The sequence below is a fragment of the Protobothrops mucrosquamatus genome, unplaced genomic scaffold (assembly GCF_001527695.2).
Source record: "Protobothrops mucrosquamatus isolate PMUCROS unplaced genomic scaffold, P.Mucros_1.0 scaffold1339, whole genome shotgun sequence".
NCBI lineage: Eukaryota > Metazoa > Chordata > Lepidosauria > Squamata > Viperidae > Protobothrops > Protobothrops mucrosquamatus.
Window position 1 is genome coordinate 32,085 of NW_015387536.1, and position 22,916 is coordinate 55,000.

Here is a 22,916-nt window from a genome sequence, read left to right on the forward strand (position 1 = left end):
CGTGTGTTTGGAACTCTGCAACTTGATATGGCCCACGGCTAATCAATAAAGATGATTATTATTATAAATGCTTAGCAATAATTCAACTATGTATTTAAAACAGCCACTAAAGCATACATTAGTTTATCCAACAGGATCTTGAGAATAAACGCGACCTGAGCGATGTTTCACAACTGCAGGAATTAAGATGGGGGAACTTCCAATTTCCAGAAATCCCCCATCCAGCATGCCTGCAGGGGGGCTGGGGAATTCTGGGATTTGAAGTCCCCTCAGCTTGTAATGATTGAAAGTTGAGAAATGCTGCACTGGAGCAACACAATGTATTTCAGGATGTGCGATGGGTGGGATACATCGGACTACAACTCCCATCTGTTGCAAATCCAGAGCTTTCTGAGAAGGCGCTGATCCAAACATGTGTACTTCAAAGCAACTTAATGTTAGGCTCCACACAGCTGAACACACACACACAAACACACATACATATTTTTCTGGGTGTCGCATCACATGTCCGAAATATTGTAACTTCCATTTTTTAATTATTTTGATGATTTCCCTTGGCTTTCCCAGGTGGCTTATATATACTGTATATATTTATCCCTTGCAGAACCATAGTCATAATAAGGAAGGAAGGAAGGAAGGAAGGAAGGAAGGAAGGAAGGAAGGAAGGAAGGAAGGAAGGAAGGAAAAGAAAAACTAGGAGAGAGGGAGAAAGGGAAGGAAGGAAAACAGCAATTTCCTTCCTTCCCCCAGATAAAAGTTGAACCAAACCACAAAGGGATCTAAAATGGTGGATGCATATCCTTAGACTCTGCCCTACTCAACAGAAACCAGATGAGCCTGAAGGCAAAGAGAGACATTTATTAAAACTGGTTCCACCCACACAAAAAAAGAAGCTGGCACACTTTGTTAGGCTTAGGTCCGATAGAATATCTTCAAGGGGGCCAAACACATACAGGACGAAATTCACACTAGTGATCAGGAAAGATTAACCCAAAAATGGGCTGGACAAAGCAATTGGGGGGAAGTGTCTCCATGGTCCCCCTTGCCCAAAGCATTTATATATGTGGTAGCACTGGATCAACACAAAGTTTCACTCTGGATCAGTGTATTTCAACTTTGGCAATTTAAAGATGGGTGGACTTCAACTCCCAAAATTCTCAGAATTGAAGTCCACCCATCTTAAGTTGAGTAGTCCATCGTTTCATGGAAGCCCATCACCTCCAGCCCGAGAGAATGGAGGTTCACATCTCCCTCTGTCTCCAAGATGGTGTGTTGACCTGCTAATATCAAATTTTAGGGAAAAATATTGGCAGTATCCTGGAATGTTGAGGGAACAGAGGTGACCTCGGCCCACTTCAGCCTCTACGTGTGGTTAGGAACCACCTAGACTTTCTTCCGACCAGCTGGTTGTGGGAACCGGAATCTGGGGTCTAGAAAGGCTGAGCTATGGGGTAACAGAGACAGGTGGGACAATACAGAAGAAGGAGGTTAGTAAGTTCAGGAGAGGCATCTGAAGCCACCCTTGGCTGGAGTGTCTTCTTTTAGAGGAACTTCTTTCTGAAGATGGGCCAGACTGTGCCGGGAAGAAAGACCAACTAGGCCACGTAGGGGAAGCTGAGGAGAAGGCCTTCCGAGGGAAGGAGCTTGAGGTTCTGAAAATCCAGCTGCTTCTCCTCCCGGCCGGCATGGGTGCTGAGCTCCACCTCCACTTGGGCTGGGAGATGGGAGTGAAGGAGGGAGACCGAGATCTCCTGGTAGGCGAAGTTGAGCACCACCAGGAATCGCTTGTTCTGGTCCCAGATCCGAAGGTAGGAGAAGACCGCTGGGTTAGAGCTTTGCACCAGGTCGAAGTCGCCGTGCAGAAGGGAGCGTTCCTTCGTTCGAAGCTCGCTCAGTTCTTGGAAGGAGCTCAGGATGGACCCCTTGTGGCCCTGCTGGACCTGGAAGAGGAAAAAAAAAAACACAGGTGGAAATCAATCGTTTTCTAGCTTGCGTGTGCACCTAGTGTCACCTAGAAGCCACTCCGAGGCAAGCTGCCTTTTGCAATTGACCGACGGGGATGTTGTCAATGCCAATGGTGTTCAAGGGATGCTCCAGAGGTTTTGAGATTCACTCAAAGCACCCATGGCTATTGGGACTATCTTTGCTTTCCTTTGCCCCAGTCGTTTGACTTCTATTTGCGGGTCTTTGTATTTTGTTATCTTCTCCTGTTCCTTCTTTTCTATTCTGCCACCTCCAGCATCCAGATTTTTTTCTCTTTCTTGTTGACAATTGTTAAGTCTGGGGTGTTATCTGGCAGATGACTGTTGGAATTCTAAAGTCTCAAAACATATTCGTTTCTTCATTCATTCTCAATGACTTTTTCTATTTTATGATTATTATTATAAAGCTAAGAGAGGGGGACTGGCTCAAAGTCACCCAGCCGGCTTTCATGCCCAAGGCGGGACTAGAACTCGCCGTCTCCTGGCGATTGGCCCAAAGTCACCCAGCCGGCGTTTATGTCTAAGGCAGGACTACAACTCACATTCTCCCGCTTTCTACCCTCTGGCCTGAATCTCTGCCCCAAATTTTCGTCGTTCCTTTTACCTGTAAAAATTAGCTTCCCTCCCACCACATTTCTCTTACCTGCACAGTGACGTTGCTGGCCTCGGGTTCAGCCACCTGCTGCGGCCCTCGTGAGAATCCGTAATTCGCCGTGTTGTCCCACTGCATGTGTGTGATGTTGGAGGATGCAGGCTAGAGGAGAAATTAAGAGGATTGTTGCTGGTAGAGCCCCTCCAGTGCAAAACCATCAAGCACACCCACCCCTCGTCGCCCTAACCTTGTCGCCTGGCATCCTACGAACCCCCTTCACCTCCGACCTTCTGAGGCTGATCTTACCTGCCCCAAAGTGTCCCGCAGGCCAATTTCATCTCCGTAATCTGTGAAGGGGGTCCCGGGCAGGGTGTAAAGGAGTAGATGGTGGAGGCGAAGCAGCTGCTCCCCCATAGATTGGGCCAAATGTCCAAAATCGGATCTACCGATCTGCGGGAAGGGGGGGAGGGAAAGAGACCGTTAGCATCCCAGCGAAGAAAAACAAGCTGAGTTACGCAACAGGTTGTCGTGTCAGTGTTTCAAAAGTTTGTATAAAAGTTAACGAAGGGAGGCAAGAGCCACAAAGGGGAATTAGCACCGGCATGGAGGACGTTACCTATTTTGGGTCATGAAACGTCTGCAAGAAAACCAGAGAGCATCAAGGACCCCACATCATCATCATCATCATCATCATCATCATTATTATCTTCTTCTTCTTCTTCTCCTCCTCCCCCCTCTTCTTCTTCTTCTTCTTCTTCTTCTTTTTCTTCTTCTTCTTCTCCTCCCCTCCTCCTCCTCCTCCTCCTCCTCCTCCTCCTCCTCCTCCTCTTCTTCTTCTTCTTCTTCTTCTTCTTCTTCTTCTTCTTCTTCTTCTTCTTCTTCTTCTTCTTCTTCTTCTTCTTCTTCTTCTTCTTCTTCTTCTTCCTCCTCCTCCTCCTCCTCCTCCTCCTCACTGCCAACCCCTCTCCCTTCTAGCACTGATGATGTTACCTAGTTGGGTCATGAAACGTCTGCAGGTAAACCACCACGCCCAGAGAGCACCAAGGACCCCACAGTCCTCCTCCTCCTTTCCACCTCCTCCTCCTCCTCTCTGCAAACTTTCTAGCACTGAGATTGTTACCCAGTTGGGTAATGAAATGTCTGCAGGAAAACTCTCAAGCTCAGAAAGCACCAAAGAGCCCACGTTTCAAATCTAAGCTACAAATATTCTCCTTTAAACAACTCAGTTCGATCCCAAAGCTTGAAACGTACGCTCCAGCCGGGCCATCGGCTTCCAGCTTCTTGGATATAATCTAGGATCAGTTTCTGGGCAGTGTGTCCCAGGGTGGTGTCGTCCTGGTCAGGTCTCAACAGCTCATGAAGGTACTGGCTGGTGAGCAGGTCCACCCCGGAGGTTTCGTTCAGAAGTGAGAAAACCTCTCGAGGGTCTCTAAGATCAGTCGTGGCAATCAGGACCCTGTAAGAGAAGAAGTACAGGTGGTCCTTGATTTACGACCAGAATTTCCATTGTTAAGTGGAGAAGAAAGAAAGAAAAAGAAAGAAAGAAAGAAAGAAAGAGGAAAGGAAGAGAAGAGAAAGAAAAAAAGAAGTAGGAAGTAAGGAAAGGAAAGGAAAAGAAAGGAAAGGAGGAGAAAGAAAGAAAGAAGTAGGAAGGAATAAAGAAGGAAAGAAAGGGAAGAAGGGAGGAAAGGAATAAAGAAGGAAAGAAAAGGAAGGGAAGAAGGGAGGGAAGGAAGGAATAAAGAAGGAAAGAAAGGAAAGGGAAGAAGGGAAGGAAGGAAGGAATAAAGGAAAGAAAGGAAAGGGAAGGAGGGAAGGAAGGAAGGGAGAGAGAAAGAAAGAAAGAAAGAAAGAAAGAAAGAAAGAAAGAAAGAAAGAAAGAAAGATGGTTGTTATGAGAGCATTGCCCATTTTCACCCACCTGGCCTGATCATCAATGTTCTCTTGTTCCGTTAAGTTCTTCCACTCGCTCAAGAGTTGGGAATCCTGTCGAATAAACGGGATTGTGGGGTGTTGGTTGCGACTGGAGTCCCCTTCTCCAGGTTTTAGCACCCCTACATTATCCTCCTTGCACGGGACCTCCCCTTTCCCCCAAAACAGAGACCCCGCGGCAATTGGCTTTCCAGTCTGCAACTCTGCAAGTCGTTGCAAGGGCGATGAAATTAAAAGGGACAGCAGCAGTCAAGCCCAGGCTAAACCAACCCACCCCCCCAGATGGAAAGGGGGCCAAGGAGGGGCGAACCTGCTTACGTTTAAATGCTCCACGCTTCCGATTTGGATCCCAGACACTCCTTCCCTCAGCCAAAACTGGATGGCTTCCTGTAGGGTGGATGGCAAGAACAGAACGAGACAAGTTAATAGTCCTCAGTGATTCCCCCAGTACGCTACCCCCTTAAACCCAGCTGCGACAGTTGGATCGACTTCCCCTCCAATCTCGGCCAATTAAGTTTGGGTCAAGAAAAAAAAAATATCGGGTTTTAATGGAGCTGCACCAGCAAAGATATTCCCAGCTTAAAACAACTTCCCAAGATTCTAGTCCTTGACTTACAACCACACCTGGCACCAGAATTTCAATTGCTAAGCAAGGCGGTTGATAAGTGCCCGATTTTACGACCTTTTTCGGTCAGGGCTGTTAAGCAGATTGCGGCAGTTCTTAAGTGAATCACACACGGTCGTTATGCGAATCCGGCTTCCCTCACCGACGTGGCTTGTCGGTCACAAATGGTGATCAAGTGATCCCGAAACCCTGCAACCGTTGTAAATACATGCTGGTTTGCCAAGTGTCCAAATTTTGATCCCATGACTGTGGGGATGTCGTAAGTGTGAGGACCGGTCCTAAGTCACTTTTTTAGTCACGAATGCACGGTTGTAAATGGAGATCTACTTGTATTAACTACACATTCCCTGATTAGATCCTCCTAATAATTTTCTAGTTGTTTTTTCCCCCCTCTTTTCCTCACTTACTTTCATTTTATTCTGGAAATCACCCTTAAGCCACACATCTTGGCTAAACCAGGGTAACTGGCCGCGATAGTTAGGCGTCAGGTCCAAGATAACCTTTAAACCTGAAAAAGAGAGATAGGTTACCTCACAACAAATCACTTTTAATTGTAATTTCTTTTTTTTTGGCAATTTTTTCCTCTTTTTTCTTTGTTTCTTTTTAGTAAGAGTAAGCAACAAGCAACAGCAAAGTACAGACCTTAAAACAAGAACTGCAATTATGTAATGAAATACTCTGAAATATTTTTAACCTGCCTAGAGTAGCCCTATAGCAAGATAGGCTGCAACAAAGAAATAGTGCTCTAGGCAGCTGTTTATCAACTTTATTTTTATTTATACATATTTTTATCTATTATTCAATTGATCTGTTGTCCATCTCACTGCCCAGAGCACCTTTAGATGCACAATTTAAGCCCTCTTAAGTTGGTTAACATGAGCCTTTTAGAATCCAGAGCTTAATGCTGATATAAAATCTTTTTTTCTTTTTCTTTTTTGCTATCTTTAAAGATTTTAGTTAGCAGGTCGACCACAACTGAGCCCAAAATTTCACATTGCTTGTCAGAAGTTTGTAAAAGGGGATCACATGACACAGCAACCGTCACAAATACGAGTCAGTTGCCAAGCGTCTGAATTTTGATCACGTGACCCTGGGGAGGCTGCANCTTCTTCTTCTTCTTCTCCTCCTCCTCCTCCTCCTCTTCCTCTTCTTCTTCTTCTTCTTCTTCTTCTTCTTCTTCTTCTTCTTCTTCTTCTTCTTCTTCTTCTTCTTCTTCTTCTTCTTCCTCCTCCTCCTCCTCCTCCTCCTCACTGCCAACCCCTCTCCCTTCTAGCACTGATGATGTTACCTAGTTGGGTCATGAAACGTCTGCAGGTAAACCACCACGCCCAGAGAGCACCAAGGACCCCACAGTCCTCCTCCTTTCCACCTCCTCCTCCTCCTCTCTGCAAACTTTCTAGCACTGAGATTGTTACCCAGTTGGGTAATGAAATGTCTGCAGAAAAACTCTCAAGCTCAGAAAGCACCAAAGAGCCCACGTTTCAAATCTAAGCTACAAATATTCTCCTTTAAACAACTCAGTTCGATCCCAAAGCTTGAAACGTACGCTCCAGCCGGGCCATCGGCTTCCAGCTTCTTGGATATAATCTAGGATCAGTTTCTGGGCAGTGTGTCCCAGGGTGGTGTCGTCCTGATCAGGTCTCAACAGCTCATGAAGGTACTGGCTGGTGAGCAGGTCCACCCCGGAGGTTTCGTTCAGAAGCGAGAAAACCTCTCGAGGGTCTCTAAGATCAGTCGTGGCAATCAGGACCCTGTAAGAGAAGAAGTACAGGTGGTCCTTGATTTACGACCAGAATTTCCATTGTTAAGTGGAAAAGAAAGAAAAAGAAAGAAAGAAAGAAAGAAAGAAAGAAAGAAAGAAAGAAAGAAAGAAAGAAAGAGAAGAGAAAGAAAAAAAGAAGTAGGAAGTAAGGAAAGGAAAGGAGAAAGAAAGAAAGAAGTAGAAAGGAATAAAGAAAGAAAGGGAAGGGAAGAAGGGAGGGAAGGAATAAAGAAGGAAAGAAAGGAAAGGGAAGAAGGGAGGGAAGGAAGGAATAAAGGAAACAAAGAAAAAGAAAGAAAGGAAAAGGAAAGGAAGAGAAGAGAAAGAAAAAAAGAAGTAGGAAGAAAGGAAAGGAAAGGAAAGGAGGAGAAAGAAAGAAAGAAGTAGGAAGGAATAAAGAAGGAAAGAAAGGGGAGGGAAGAAGGGAGGGAAGGAAGGAATAAAGAAGGAAAGAAAGGAAAGGGAAGAAGGAAGGGAAGGAAGGAATAAAGGAAAGAAAGAAAAGGGAAGGAGGGAAGGAAGGGAGAGAGAAAGAGAGAAAAAAGAAGGAAAGAAAGAAAGAAAGAAAGAAAGAAAGAAAGAAAGAAAGAAAGAAAGAAAGAAAGAAAGAAAGAAAGAAAGAAAGAAAGAAAGATGGTTGTTATGAGAGCATTGCCCATTTTCACCCACCTGGCCTGATCATCAATGTTCTCTTGTTCCGTTAAGTTCTTCCACTCGCTCAAGAGTTGGGAATCCTGTCGAATAAACGGGATTGCGGGGTGTTGGTTGCGACTGGAGTCCCCTTCCCCAGGTTTTAGCACCCCTACATTATCCTTCTTGCATGGGACCTCCCCTTTCCCCCAAAACAGAGACCCCGCGGCAATTGGCTTTCCAGTCTGCAACTCTGCAAGTCGTTGCAAGGGCGATGAAATTAAAAGGGACAGCAGCAGTCAAGCCCAGGCTAAACCAGGCTCCTCCCCCCAGATGGAAAGGGGGCCAAGGAGGGGCGAACCTGCTTACGTTTAAATGCTCCACACTTCCGATTTGGATCCCAGACACTCCTTCCCTCAGCCAAAACTGGATGGCTTCCTGTAGGGTGGATGGCAAGAACAGAACGAGACAAGTTAATAGTCCTCAGTGATTCCCCCAGTATGCTACCCCCTTACACCGAGCTGCGACAGTTGGATTGACTTCCCCTCCAATCTCGGCCAATTAAGTTTGGGTCAAGAAAAAAAAATAAATCAGGTTTTAATGGAGCTGCACCAGCAAAGATATTCCCAGCTTAAAACAACTTCCCAAGATTCTAGTCCTTGACTTACAACCACACCTGGCACCAGAATTTCAGTTGCTAAGCAAGGCGGTTGATAAGTGCCCGATTTTACGACCTTTTTCGGTCAGGGCTGTTAAGCAGATCGCGGCAGTTCTTAAGTGAATCACACACGGTCGTTATGCGAATCCGGCTTCCCTCACCGACGTGACTTGTCGGTCACAAATGGTGATCAAGTGATCTCGAAACCCTGCGACCGTTGTAAATACATGCTGGTTTGCCAAGCGTCCAAATTTTGATCCCATGACTGTGGGGATGTCGTAAGTGTGAGGACTGGTCCTAAGTCACTTTTTCAGTCACGAATGCAGAGTTGTAAATGGAGATCTACTTGTATTAACTACACATTCCCTGATTAGATCCTCCTAATAATTTTCTAGTTGTTTTTTTCCCCTCTTTTCCTCACTTACTTTCATTTTATTCTGGAAATCACCCTTAAGCCACACATCTTGGCTAAACCAGGGTAACTGGCCACGATAGTTAGGCGTCAGGTCCAAGATAACCTTTAAACCTGAAAAAGAGAGATAGGTTACCTCACAACAAATCACTTCTAATTGTAATTACTTTTTGGGGCAATTTTTTTTCTCTTTTTTCTTTGTTTCTTTTTAGTAAGAGTAAGCAACAAGCAACAGCAAAGTACAGACCTTAAAACAAGAACTGCTATTATGTAATGAAATGCTTTGAAATATTTTTAACCTGCCTAGAGTAGCCCTATAGCAAGATAGGCTGCAACAAAGAAATAGTGCTCTAGGCAGCTGTTTATCAACTTTATTTTTATTTATACATATTTTTATCTATTATTCAATTGATCTGTTGCCCATCTCACTGTCCAGAGCACCTTTAGATGCACAATTTAAGCCCTCTTAAGTTGGTTAACATGAGCCTTTTAGAATCCAGAGCTTAATGTTGATATAAAATCTTTTTTTCTTTTTCTTTTTTGCTATCTTTAAAGATTTTAGTTAGCAGGTCGACCACAACTGAGCCCAAAATTTCACATTGCTTGTCAGAAGTTTGTAAAAGGGGATCACATGACACAGCAACCGTCACAAATACGAGTCAGTTGCCAAGCGTCTGAATTTTGATCACGTGACCCTGGGGAGGCTGCATTTGTTGTTAAGTGTGAAAAACAGTTGTAAGTCCTATTTTCTAGTGCCGTTGTAACTTTGAATTGTCACTAAACAAATAGTTGTAAGCTGAGGACTTCCTGTAGAGCTACATCCGTGAACAAAAGTCACGCCTGCTTCAACCCATTCTTGTTTTAACTTTATTTCCATTCGATTTTTGGGCAGAGCCAAAACAGAAAAAAAAACAATATTTCAGGTTGAAACCTGGCCTACATTTAGGATGAGTCAATCGACAAAGCCTTGTTTAAAATGTATCTAAATTAAATTAAATGTATATTTACATAGCCTTAGTTGTGAAATATATAGGCCCTACCCTTCTTTGTTTGTTCACCGTCTAACTTCAGAACATCTCAGGCTGATTGAGAAACGAGACAAATACTGTCAACAGGAAGGGAATTAAAAGATATTTTTCATGAAATTGCATAACCAGTGCAACCTCCAAAATATTCTTCCTTCTTTTGGGAAACAAAAATATTGTTTTATTGTCTTGCAAGGCACAAAACAAATGTTACTTAGGCACGGTGGTCCCTAAACAGTATTAACTGGAGATTATTATTCTTATTATAATTCCTTGCACAGTCAGCCAGATATTTAGACTGGATTATTATTATTAATTAAACTCAGGGCTTTTTTTGTCATAGAACGCCCAGAACGGAGTTCCGGCACCTTTTTGAGATGGAACCTTGTAGGGTAGGCAAGGCAGGTTGTATGACGTGTGTGAGTTCTGGCACCTTTTTTTTTTTTTTTTTTTTTTACAAAAAAAGCATTGATTAAACTTGTATGCCACCCAATTCTCAACAACTCTAGCCAGTTTGCATCAAACTAATTACAATTAAACAAATAAAAGATAAAAGATATGTTAAGCGCTGTATTAACACAATGATGAGTTAGCTAACTAAAATCTTTAAAGATAGCAAAAAAAAATTATATCAACATTAAGCTCTGGATTCTAAAAGGCTCATGTTAACCAACTTAACAAAGAATTAAGGGAGAACTGGAATAGCCATTTCGAACTGTTTAGTTCTTTTCAACCAGACATACCCTTCTGAGATTCGAACCTGGGCTGTCTGCATGTTAGGCAGATGTATTAACCTCTAGGCCACAGGCTCTTTCTCACTTTGTCAGCTATGAGACAGGGGAGAAGAATTATCTTGAGTTTGGTGTATATATATTATACACACACACACACACACACACACAAACATTGAAATACATTATGTTAGAAAACATAACGCATTGAAATAAATATATATTTTCCCCACTTACTTTTCTTCTTCGCGGCCTGCACAACATCTCTGAAGTCCTGCAAGGTGCCCAGTTTTGGGTCCACGTCTTGGAGGTTGGTGCTGTAGGGCTGATCCTCGGGGTTCACGTGCAGAGGGCCGATGACAAAACCTTTCACTTTCAGCTTGCTTAAATAGCTCATCCTCTCTTTCACCCCTAAAAGCAAAAAAAAGGAAGCCAAGTTTATCCCAAGGCTGAAAAAAAAATATCACATTTTCAGAACTCTCTTTAGCGCCCAAGGCCAGCCTTCTGACGATTTGTGTGGGTGGCTCTTGACAACTGAGCCCCAACTTTTCGTTGCTAAGGGAGACCGTTGTTAAATGGGTTTTGCCCTATTTTACGACCTTCCTGGCCAGGCTTGTTAAGGGGATCACTGCAGTTGTTAAGTTAGTGACACGGTCGTTAAATGAATCGACTTAGCTTGTCAGAAAGTTGCAAAAGGGGATCACGTGACCCCAGGACACCGCGACCATCATAAATGTGAGTCGGTTGCCCAGTGTCTGGAGTCTGATCACATGACCCACGGGGAGGCTGCGACGGTCGTAAAGTGTGAAAAACGGTGCTTTTTTCCGCCCCTTCAAAGTTGTAACTTCGAGTGTGCGCTAAACGAACCGTCGTTAAGTCGAGGACTACGTCCTGTAACAAGATCAGCGTGCCCCGTTTTCTGAAAATAAGATGAGACTCCGCGGGAAGAGGTAATGCCGCTAGTCCTCAACTTATAACCTTCAATTTAGGTTACAATGGCCCTGGAAAAAACGACTCAGGACTGATCCTCGTACTTACGACCGTCACAGCGTCCTCACACTCACGTAATCCAAATTCGGACGCCTGGCAACCGGCACGTATTTATGACTGCTGCAGCATCCCGGGGTCCCATAAACCTTCCCAGCCGGTTTCTGACGAGCAAAATCAACGGGGGAAGCCAGATTCGTTTAACGACCACACAGTTCACTTAGAATGGCAGGGATTCGCTTACCAACCGGGGCCCAAAAGATTGTCAAATTGGGCACAAAGTCACATTAACAACCGCCTGGCTTAGCCGCGGAAATCCTGGTCCCGATTGTGGCTAGAAGTCCAGGGTTATTTGTAAAAGAGTTGCAACTTCTTAATTGGAAGGATAATTTTAAGTATTCTGATAAAACCTGCCCGATTAAATTGAGAAATTCCGAAGCCGTCTCATTAGGGAAAGCCGAGAAATAACATCTGGATTGGTTCCAAAAGAAAGCAGGTCACATCCAGCTGGGTCGCTGGTTTTCAACATAAACCCAGTTTCATCCGGAGCGGGCAGAGTTCCTGGCCAGCATCCCAGATTCTGTTCTGCAAACTCAAACATGCGTGCCGAATGCTTTGTCTAATCTTTGCTCAAGGTTACACATTGCCAGCCTGAATGAGCAATTCGGGCTTGTTGTGTTTTTTTTTTTTTACTTTTTAATCCTTTTAATTTGCTCCGTTGAACCGTTTCGGGGCTGCCGTGATCCGCACTTAATCCGAACGGAAACGGAGCGGAGAATTTATTCAGCCAGCCAACTCAGAAAAGAGAGGCATTGTGGAGCATTTAACTGCACATTGCTTGAGCAGGTTAACTGCTGTGTGTAGTTGCACAATCACAACCTGGGAGGCAGTGGGGAATTTTTTTTTAGAGGACCAACAGAGAAATCCCGGCTGCAAATTGCATCCTTTGGAAGGCACGGCAGAGGGCGAATTTGCACCCCGAGTTGGGGTTGGACTAGATGACCTCCCGGAACCCCATCAACCTTAACTTTCTGTAAGGGCTTGGCTCCTGAGGAAATGCATCAGGCCGGACTCACTGCCTCAAATCTTAACCACCTTCCTTTCCATCCTCCAGTCGAAATGTCTGTTTATAGGACTGTGGCTGTTATCAAGTTTGGGCTGGTTTGAGTTTGGCGTTGGGCGTTGGGCGTGGCATCCATCATCCCAAACGCCTCCACTTCAATCCAACAAGTCCTAACCCATTATGGGTCAGTGGTTAATGAGCTCCGAGCAAAATGAACGGGGCAGGGCCTCAACCCATTCTTTATTCTCAGCCTGGCCTACTTCGCAAGATTGTTGTGGGCGTCCAATGGGGACAAGAGGCATGCCGTTTCCTTGTTGTTGTTTTGAACCTCTTACGCCCAGGGTCAACCTTTGGAACAAGGATGCTCTATATTACAAGGATGTTACAAAGAGACTTAATTAGAAACAATAGGAACTCAAGTTTCCGGTCCTCAAGACTGCAAAAACAGGCTGGGGAATAAAAATGTGGGCCATGAACTTTTGCGGGGGAGTTACAGTAAAATATATAATCCTGTCAAGATCTAGACAGCGAGCAATGAAGCGTTTGCTGCTGCCTGGATTCTCCTTGCTGTGGAGTATTTCTCTTTTGGAAGGTTGAAGCTCTGCAAAGTCAGGGACACCACCAGAGGGCGAGGGGGAACCTCCAGAGAAACTGACTAGTCCCTGCACAAGATCGGCAACTGTTTGTGGAGTTTCACAACATTGGAGCAAATTCCCGGAAAAGTTTGGGCCATGGGTCAAAGGACACCAATCCAGCAGAAAAGTGTCTTAAAAATTCAAGGAACAGAGGACAGGAAGGGCAGGGAAGGGAGAGGAGAAAGAAAGAAAGAAAGAAAGAAAGAAAGAAAGAAAGAAAGAAAGAAAGAAAGAAAGAAAGAAAGAAAGAAAGAAAGAAAGAAAGAAAGAAAGAAAGAAAGAAGTAGGAAGTAAGGAAAGGAAAGGAAAGGAAAGGAGGAGAAAGAAAGAAAGAAAGAAAGAAAGGAGGGAGGGAGGGAGGGAGGGAGGGAAGGAAGGAAGGAAGGAGAGTAGGAAGGAAGGAAGGAAAGTAAGAATTAAAGATGATTAAAGAAAAAAGTCAGAGAAAGGGACGGACAGACAGACAGACGAAAGACAACAAAAACAAGAAACCAAAGACAGACAGGCAGACAGGAAGGCAATGAATGAAAGAAATGAAGGGAAGAAAAAAAAAGATTCAAGACAGAAAGAAGGAACGGAAGAAAGCAAAACGAAAGGAAGGAAAGAGAGGAAAGAAAAAAAAAGAAAAAAAAGGAAAGAAATGTGTGTGTGTGTGAGGAGGGAGGAATAAAGAGAGAGGAGGAGAAGAGACAGTCCTTCACCCAACCAGCCCGGAGCTGACTCAGCTTTTGCACTGACGTCAAGAGCTGATGAAACACTACTCAGCAGTTACTACAGGAAAAGCTCCAGCCGGCTAAAACTGGCTTTTGAGCAGGGCGGTCCACGGCGGCTGGCATGGCTTCCCTTGGATGGTTGGGGGGCGATCTCCCCCCCAACCATCCAAGCCCCCCCATCCCAGCAATGTCTAGTACCCAAATGACCCCGGGGAGGGGGGGTCTCCAGGTTCCCTTTCTTTAAAATCCACTGGCTTTGGAGCAGACTCTGGAGTAGGCTGATATATTTGGGGAGGCTTGGGGGGGGGGAGAAAGGAGGGCTCCAAGGCGAAGAAGAGGCGGTTGAACGGATCCACCTCTTGGGAGTGGGGAAGTGGAAGCACCCCAAATTAAGGAAACCCCCCCCCAAACTTAAATTATCATTTAGGGTTAAGGGAGAAGCCCCAATCAACCCAGCCGAGTGGGTCTTGATTAGACCTTAGATGATTGCAGAAAGATCCCGGGATCTTTCAGGAATTCCAAGCAAGGAGATCCCTTTTGCCAGGAGCTGGATGGATCCCCACCAGAGCCAGAGAGAGAGTCAGTCTTGGGGCTCAAGGCCGACTCCCTTTTGCACCACCCTAACCCATCATCCCCAACTCACCTGCCAGGTCGCCTGTGCCGTCGCTGCCCGAATCTTGGAAGCCTTCCACCTGCAGGATCCGGTAGATCCCTCCTTTCTGCCACCAGTCCTGCTTGGGCAGGTCTTTGCAGCGGGGGGCCTGGACAATGATGGCGATGGCCCCCGCCAGCATGCCCAGCCAGCCCAGCCAGAAGAGGACCAGCAGGGCCCAGCGGGTCCGGACCCAGCCGGGGGTGCCGGCCACCTGGAGCAGCTGCTCCTTGGTCAAGCCGGTGAATTTGGCCGCCATCTCGGCCTCCTCTTCCTCCTCCTCCATCTTCACCTTCACCACCCCGTTCTTCTCGCCCAGGCTGCCCGGAGAGCCGGCCAGGGGCGAAGAGGCGTTCATGGGCTGCTTTTCGGGGTCCATCTCGTTCAGCTCCACGTCCTTCATGTCCAGCTCGGGAGTCACGCCAGGGGAGCTCATGCTGTCACCTGCGGAAAGGAGACCCCGAGGTGATGTCTTCCGAGGGGGCAGCCTGAGGAGCTAGTCTTCTAAGTGAAGGGAGAACCCGAGACGCTAGCCTTCTCCCTACAGGGGAGACCTTGCGCTAAGGATAGGTGGAGTAATGCTGGTCTACTCTAGACCTTTTCAGAGCCTGAGATGCTAGTCTTCTCCCTGCGGGGAGGACAGCCTGAGAAGCTAGTCTTCTGAGTGAGGGGGTAAGCCTTAAAACTAGATGTCTCACTCCGGGGAGACACTGCGTTCAGGATAGGGGTAACAACGCTGGTCTAGACTTTTCCAGAGTCGGTGCTCTCCCTCCCTCCCTGGCTGGGCCTGATCACAAATCCCATCCTCCTGGCGGCTGGGGAATATGGGCAGGGGAGCCCCACGTGGCCTGTGGGAATCTCGCAGCCCGCGAGGGGTTTCAGAGAGATCCTTTTCAAGGCATTTTTGATCTCTTTTAGGTGACTTGATCCCTTTGCCAGGAGGAATCGGGGGTGGTGGTGGGGTGGTCACCCCTCCACCTCCCATCATCCCCGGCCCCAACCAAGCGCTACCTGGAAGAAAAGTGGACGCCGAGCTCCTTCGACCTGGAGATCCGTGGGGAATCCGGTTAGATCTGATCTGAGAACCCGCTCCAGCCGGCCGGCAGCTCAAGTAGAGACGGAGGGAGCCTCCGCCCCCGATCCGCCTCCCGGGCTCCCTTAAGGTGGATCGGATCCCCGCCAGCCGAGCTCAGCCCAGGAAGAATGGGAGCGACTAGATTTCCAGGTAGACTTCCATGAGATGGGGAGGTTCTGCCAGACAGACCCCCACCGGCCCAAAGACACCAGGCATCGCTGGGGCATTGCAGCTGCATCGGCGCTGTCCAAGGTGCCAAACGTCGGTGTTGGCTACCTGGGCAGAGGTAGACTGCCCCTAAACCTGGAGGCTTTATATCATCAGAACTAGCCCCTTAGGAACGCTTTCCATTCTTTTGGGGGGGGCAATGTACGAAGGGGGTGCCGATCGCTTCAACCCATGGCAGAGAATAATGCCCCCTGGGGTGCTAGCTGGGAACTTTGGGGATTGTAGTCCCGGGGAAATAGATGGGGTGGAGTAGCGGTTCCAGGGTTTAAACCAGGGATCTCCAAACTTGGCAACTTGAATTCCCAGAATTCCCCAGTCAACTTGGCAACTTTTTAAGACTCGCGGACTTCAACTCCCAGAATTCTCCAGCTAGCTGGTTGGGGGATTCTGGGAGTTGAAGTCCACAGGTCTTAAAAGTGGCCACGTTTGGGGAGCCCTGGTTTAAAAGCTTTGCCAAATGCCTTATGTGAGCCAAGCTCTCTTTTTTTTTTTTGCCTCTGCTGACCAATTTCTCAGTAAGAATACTCGCAGGTAGACTGCCCTTCGCACTGGAGGCTTGCTTAAAATCTTCCAGGCCGGAAGCATTCGCACGCCATTCTTAATTCTGATTATCCATAATGAGGAAACGTTTCGGTGTTTAAATATCCCACTTTTTTTCTCTCTCTATGCTATGCTAGGTGGAAACCCTTAAAAAAAAAATAGAACCGCTTTAAACCTTGGGTAAAAAACTAACTTAAATGTCGGTTTAATGGTCTTTAATGAGCAGGGGATAACTTTCCAAGTTATTTAGGAATTTCCCTTTTCTGTCACATTCAAAAATGACAGCTTTGTGAAGCTTGAGGATGGATAGGCTGGGGGCCATTGAAGAGTTTTGCTGGCCTCAGGGAACTCTGGTTTAATGGTTAAACCAGAGTTTAATCATTGGCACCCAAGAAAGTATTCCTTGAGACTCCAGATAACAAATCTGCAGTGTTCCTCAACTTTATGATGAGTGGATGCTGGGGAATTCTGGGAGTTGATGTCCATCTTAAAGCACGGCGAGGGGGATTCTGGGAGTTGAAGTCCACCCGTCTTAAAACATGCTGCGTGGGGAATTCTGGGAGTTGAAGTCCACCCATCTTAAAGCTGGATGGGGGATTCTGGGAATTGAAGCCCACCCCTCTTAAAGTTGCCAAGGTTGAGAAACACGACTAAAGAGACAATAAACCTTAATATCTTCCCAGCGCACAAGTCCTTCTGATCTTACTGTTGGGCTCAAGTTTCATTTTTTTTTTAGAAACACACCAGAAATGGGTATGTTGCATTGTGTGTGTGTGTTTGTGTCAGGGCTGCACACTCCATCAACGGGGGGGGGGGGATCAAAGGAGCAAGCATCCTCTTTGGACAATTGCAAGAAGTGATCTATTGTTCTCGGCTTTCAATGGCAGCCTTGCCAAGTGTCTGCGGGAGGCTTTTGTGAGATGGGTGGAGAATGCAGACCCCCTACATTTACAGCCATCGGCAATAACAACCGACACCAAAACTGGATGCAGTATTCCAGGTGTGGCCTTACCAAGGCATTATAAACACTTCACCATGCCTCTTTGTACTAAATTCTTCTTTCTTTCTTTCTTTCTTTTTTTCTTTCTTTCTTTCTTTCTTTCTTTCTTTCTTTCTTTCTTTCTTTCTTTCTTTCTTTCTTTCTTTCTTTCTTTCTTTCTTTCTTTTCTTTCCCAGCAATGCCATTAGGTCACTCCCACCCTATCTATCTATCTATCTATCTATCTATCTATCTATCTATCTATTATCCATCCATCCATCCATCCATCCATCCATCCATTATCTATCTATCTATCTATCTATCTATCTATCTATCTATCTATCCATCCATCATCTATCTATCTATCTATCTATCTATCTATCTATCTATCTATCTATCTATCTATCTATCTATCTATCTATCTATCTATCTATCTATCTATCTAATATATTTCTCCAATTATCTATCATCTGTCTATCATCTATTTAATCTAATTATCCTTCTAATTTATTTTCTTTCTTTCTTTCTTTTTTTCTTTCTTTCTTTTCTTTCTCTCTCTCTCTCTCTCTCTTTCCCTAAATCTTTGCAAGGACCTCAATTTGGTGAAGTGAGCTCCTGTACGATCCCTCGACTTCTCTTAGCCAAAATTAAAAATATCCTTCATTCTGATTCCTCCACCTTAAAACAGCCTGGACTTTATTAGCCCAGCTTTGCAAAAACCTGCCCTCCCTCTCCCCCTCTTCGCTCTAAAGCAGATAAACAACTTTTAGACAAACAAAGAAGGAACCTAGTTTCCTTGCCTTCCCTAAAACATCTGGCCAGCTAATTCCTGTCTGATCTGGGTCAACAACCCCCGCTTTCAACTCTTTGTACTATGGATTTAATAATAACCAGCCTTGAGTTGCTTCAGGCAATTGTTTTTAAAAGGACCATTGTATGGAGAACCTGACTCCTGCTTTATTTATTCCTCTGGCCCAGATGGATGGACTTCAACTCCCAGAATCCCCCAGCCAGCCTTTGTTCAGTGATGGTTTGAAGTTAGGACGATGCTGGAAAAAGGGGTTTAGAACTGATCCTACTTCCGACGGTCACAGCATCCCCGTAATCGCGGGATCAAAATTCAGCATGTATTTATGATGTTTTGTGGTGTGTGTCCCGGGGTCATGTGATCCCCATTTGCCAGCCGGCTTCCAACCAGCAATCGGTGGGGGACGGGGGATTCGCTGAATGACACGATTCGCTTAAGGGCAGCAGGGATCCATTTAACGACCACAGCAAAAAAGGCTGTACAATTGGGCCTGGCTCACTTAATGACAGTCTCACTTAGCCATGGATGTTCTTGTCCCAATTAGGGTTTCCTGCCTGAGCAGGGGGCTGGACTAGATGACCTCCAAGGTACCTTCCAACATTATTATTATTATTACTACTATTACTACTACAACTACTATTATTATTATTATTATTATTCATTAGACGTGAACTTCAGTCAACTGAACATTCAAATTATTATTATTGTTGTTGTTGTCATAACCTGAGGATTAGCTGTATCCCACTTCTCAAATATGTACAGATTTCATTACGGCACAGCAGATTTCAACCCTGACAAAATCTACAGCATTTTAATCTGATATCCAAACAGTGGGATCAAAATCCTCAAATCTGTTTATTTCCTCCCCCCCCCCCTTGTTTCCTAACTGCCTGGTGCTTGGAAATTGGCTGATAAGCCACATTTAATGGCAATGTTTACCTGATCAATGTTTGTCTGCTAACAAACAGAGCAGGAAGGTGGATTAAACAAGGCCACAGGCTTGTTTAGGACCCTGAAAACATGCTTTCCCCAAACATCGGAGGTGCGTGTTTACACCATGTGCTCGCATCTGATTCCAAGAATCCCTTTCCTTGCGAAGTTAAAAGCCGCTGCCCCTGTTCTTCTGAAGCGCTCAGCTGGATCTCGGCCAGGGCTGGGGGAAAAATTAACTGACATTGCAGCTTCGTGTTTATCTGCCTTTCAGAGGGAAGATAACATCCCCACAGCTGGGGTGGCTGGAATTCACCCAAAACCCCTTAGCAAAACTTGTCAACAGCCTGCCCCCCCTCCCCACATACAACTGCAGGGGTCTGGGAACTGAAATGCAGGTGAAAACATGCTGTGGACTTTGAAGTTTTCCTCTAGGTCAGGAATCTGCAGTTTCCCATTTAGGAGAGTTTTCTGATAAGAGGACGATTGAAAAACATGTTATTTTGGAAAGTTTTGAAAGGGTAGGAATCAATTCTTCCAGCAAAAGAGAAGTTAGTTAATATTACAGGTTCAACCACTTTAAAAAATTCTTTCTTTCTTTCTTTCTTTCTTTCTTTCTTTCTTTCTTTCTTTCTTTCTTTCTTTCTTTCTTTCTTTCTCTTTCTTCTTTCTCTTTCCTCTTCCTTTTTTCTTTCTCTCTTTCTTTCTCTTTTTTCTCTTTTCTCTCTCTCTCTCTCTATCCTATCTCTATATCTATCTATCTATCTATCTATCTATCTATCTATCTATCTATCTATCTATCTATCTGTATACCTTTATATCTATATATCTATTTGTATCTATCTATCTATCTATCTATCATCTATCATCTATCCATCCATCCATCCATCCATCCATCCATCCATCCATCCATCCATCTATCTATCTATCTATCTATCTATCTATCTATCTATCTATCTATCTATCTATCTATCTATCTATCTATCTAATCTATTTCTCCCTCTAGTCATCTATCATCTGTCTATCATTTATTCAATCTAATTTTCCTTCTAATTCTCTCTCTCTCTCTCTCTCTCTCTCTCTCTCTCTCTCTCTCTCTCTCTCCCTCCCTCCCTCCCTCCCTTCCTCTTCCAGATAAACAAAACAAGTTCCTAGCCCTCATCACAGCAGGGATAAACTTGAAACTGGAGAAGTCTGCGCTAAGATTTCTAGAGATCAAAGAGCAGGTTTAGTTAATGGCCCTGTTGCTTTCCCCACCACCACCTCAAGTCCCAGAATTCCTCAGCCAGGCATGCTTTTAAGTGGGTGGATTTCCACTCCCAGAATTCCCCAGCCAGCATGCTCTAAGATGGGTGGACTTCAACTCCCAGAATTCCCCAGCCAGCATGCTCTAAGATGGGTGGTCTTCAACTCCCAGAATTCCCCAGCCAGCTTGATTTAAGGCGGGTGGACCTCAACTCCCAGAATTCCCCAGCCAGCAGGTGAGCTGGGGAATTCTGGGACTTGAAGTCCAAGTATCTTAAAAGTTGCCGAGAAAGATCCCATCAGGAATTGTCTCCCACCAACCATCCCAAGCATAGGATTCTCACCAGACACATAGCCTCCACGAACGTTCCCTCCAGCCAAAACACGAGACCAATTCTCAGAATCAAAAATAAAATAAAACAAAATAAACCATCAGGACAGCTGTACAGCTCCCTCCTCCTTTTGGAGAAAGCTCCAGGGGTTGGAAAACTAGACACAAACAGAACTGTGTGATGAGAAACAGAAAACCTAGGTGGGACAGAAAGATTAAAGGATCTGGAAAAACTCTAGAAAGGCCTCTGATCCATCAAAGAGATTGAAAAAGGAGATGGATTTAATGAAACCAGCTTGCACATCTCTCCAAGCCACGATCCGATTAAATCAGAGTTAGTTGGATTGAGTCCCAACTTAGCAGGATGTGCCAAGCCTGGTTTACAAACAGCTTTTTTTGTTTTTCTTTTTAAGTGGTTTGTTGGGCTGTTTATATGAAAAATTCTCAGGAGTCCTTACTTCCTTTTTGCAATTATCCAAAATTGCTTTGTTTTTTTCCTGGCAATTTAAACTTTTTTTAAAAAAAAGAAGTCCATTATTAATGCACGAGTCCCAATGTATTTTTGCCCCTGAAAAGGGCAAGTTTCATCCTGTTTAGTGCAGACTTAATAGATTGGTGTACGGAGTTTTGCTGGTCATTCATGAGTTTTTTGGCGGAAAGAAAAAATATTTAGCTCATTTTTTTAAAAAAAGTTCACCTATATCCTACATACATACATATGTCTGGTTGAAAAGAACTAAAAAGTTCGAAATGGATATTCCAGTTATCCCTTAATTCTTTGTCAGCAATCTAAAATTTTAAAAACATACATACATACACACACACACACACACACACACACACACACACCTGACAAGCAAAGTCAAAGGGGGAGCCCGATCCACTTAACAACCAAGTCACTAACAACTACGGTGATTTATTTAACAACTAAGAAACGTCATAAAAGGGGGCAAAACTCCCTTAAAAAATGTCTCCCTTAGCGACAGAAAGTTTGGGCGTCATTGTGGCCTACCTGTATAAAAAATTCCCGAATATTAACTGCAGAGGATTCAACGGTAGTCAGGGCAAGATCTATATTTATCGACAGGATTTTGTTGCGACTGGCTGGGGTGAATAAAATTAACTGGGAAAGGTCACCCAGTTGTACCTAGATGACCCAAATAAAGATCTCAAAGTTCTAGGAAGCTTGAAAAGATCACGCATGGATCACAGGCTGCATCGAGACGTAAACAGCAAAGAGATCCTTTTTCAGAGACGCTTTGGGGAGAGATCCCTTGGAGGGAAGTTGAGAAAGAGTGCAAAAGGGTCATTTGTAAAATGAGTATCTTTGGCTAGATGTCCAGATTGGACAACTGGAGAGGGATCCATTTTAGAGTCCTCGGTTTACGACAATTCGGACTGGAATGTGTTGCTAAGTGAGACGTTCCGATTCCCATTGATTTTACGACCTTTTTTGGCTACGGTTTAAGCGAATCTTGACTTTTCCCCATTGATTTTTGCCTGTTGGAAGCTGGCTGGGAAGATCACAAATGGTGATTCTGGGATCTCGTGCTGGTTTACCAAGCGCTCACATTTTGATCACGTGACTCTGGGACACGGTGATGGTCGTAAGTGTGAGGACTGGTTGTAAATCACTTTTTTCAGTGGTGTTGTAACTTGGTTGCTACCAATAGTTGTAAATCGTATACTGAATATTGTTCAGTATTCGGGAGATCAGGTTTCATAGCTCCGGACAGTACAAGATTTTCTTACGCAAGGCAGCTGTCTGGATTCCCCGGAGGGTGATCTGTCCTGGATCTTTTTTTAAAGGCCAAATCAAGACCTGTCTGTCTGCCAAGCAAACACACAGAGCTGAGCTAGGATCAGCAACAGAGACAGAAAACCACATTGTTGTAGGCACAAGGATGTTAAGATTTGGTCTGACCCACAAGGGAGGGAGGATGGCTGAAAGGGACCGAACTTGCTGAGATGGCTAAAGTGACTTCTTTGATTAGAGAAGATAATTATCTACTTTTATTGCCTATTGCCAACCCTTTGTAGGCTTTCCATAAAACAGAAAAAAAAATCAACTTATGGTTTATGTTTCTAATGATTAGACAGGATTATGGATAGGAGAGAGGTTATGTTGTAAGAAGTAAAAGTATGATTGTACTTAGAACTGGCGTAAACAATCTTTTTTTCCTCTTTTTTTTCTTTTCCTTTCTTCGTTTTTAGTCTCTCCTTCCTTCCATGCTTCCTGTCTCCTCTCTCACACAGTACTTGCTTTCTTTTTTAACCTTCCTTCCCCTTTTTTCCTCACATGCAACTGTTACCTTCCTTCCTTCCCTTCTCCTCTCACAGATTATCTCTCAATTTCCTTCCTTTCCTCCTTTATCTTTCTC

General features: G+C 44.8%; 1 protein-coding gene across 1 annotated transcript; it reads right to left on the reverse strand.

Moving 5' to 3' along the window:
- Positions 1-1,171: 1,171 nt before the first annotated feature.
- Positions 1,172-22,259, reverse strand: SLC3A2 (solute carrier family 3 member 2). The gene is made up of 10 exons (XM_015821516.2): positions 22,203-22,259; positions 14,391-14,871; positions 10,587-10,760; positions 8,607-8,707; positions 7,893-7,961; positions 7,563-7,627; positions 6,678-6,882; positions 2,881-3,024; positions 2,626-2,736; positions 1,172-1,940 (listed from the first exon to the last, which is right to left on the reverse strand). The coding sequence occupies exons 1-10, from the start codon at positions 22,257-22,259 to the stop codon at positions 1,596-1,598; spliced, it is 1,752 nt and encodes a 583-aa protein (XP_015677002.2). The 3' UTR covers positions 1,172-1,595.
- Positions 22,260-22,916: the final 657 nt, after the last annotated feature.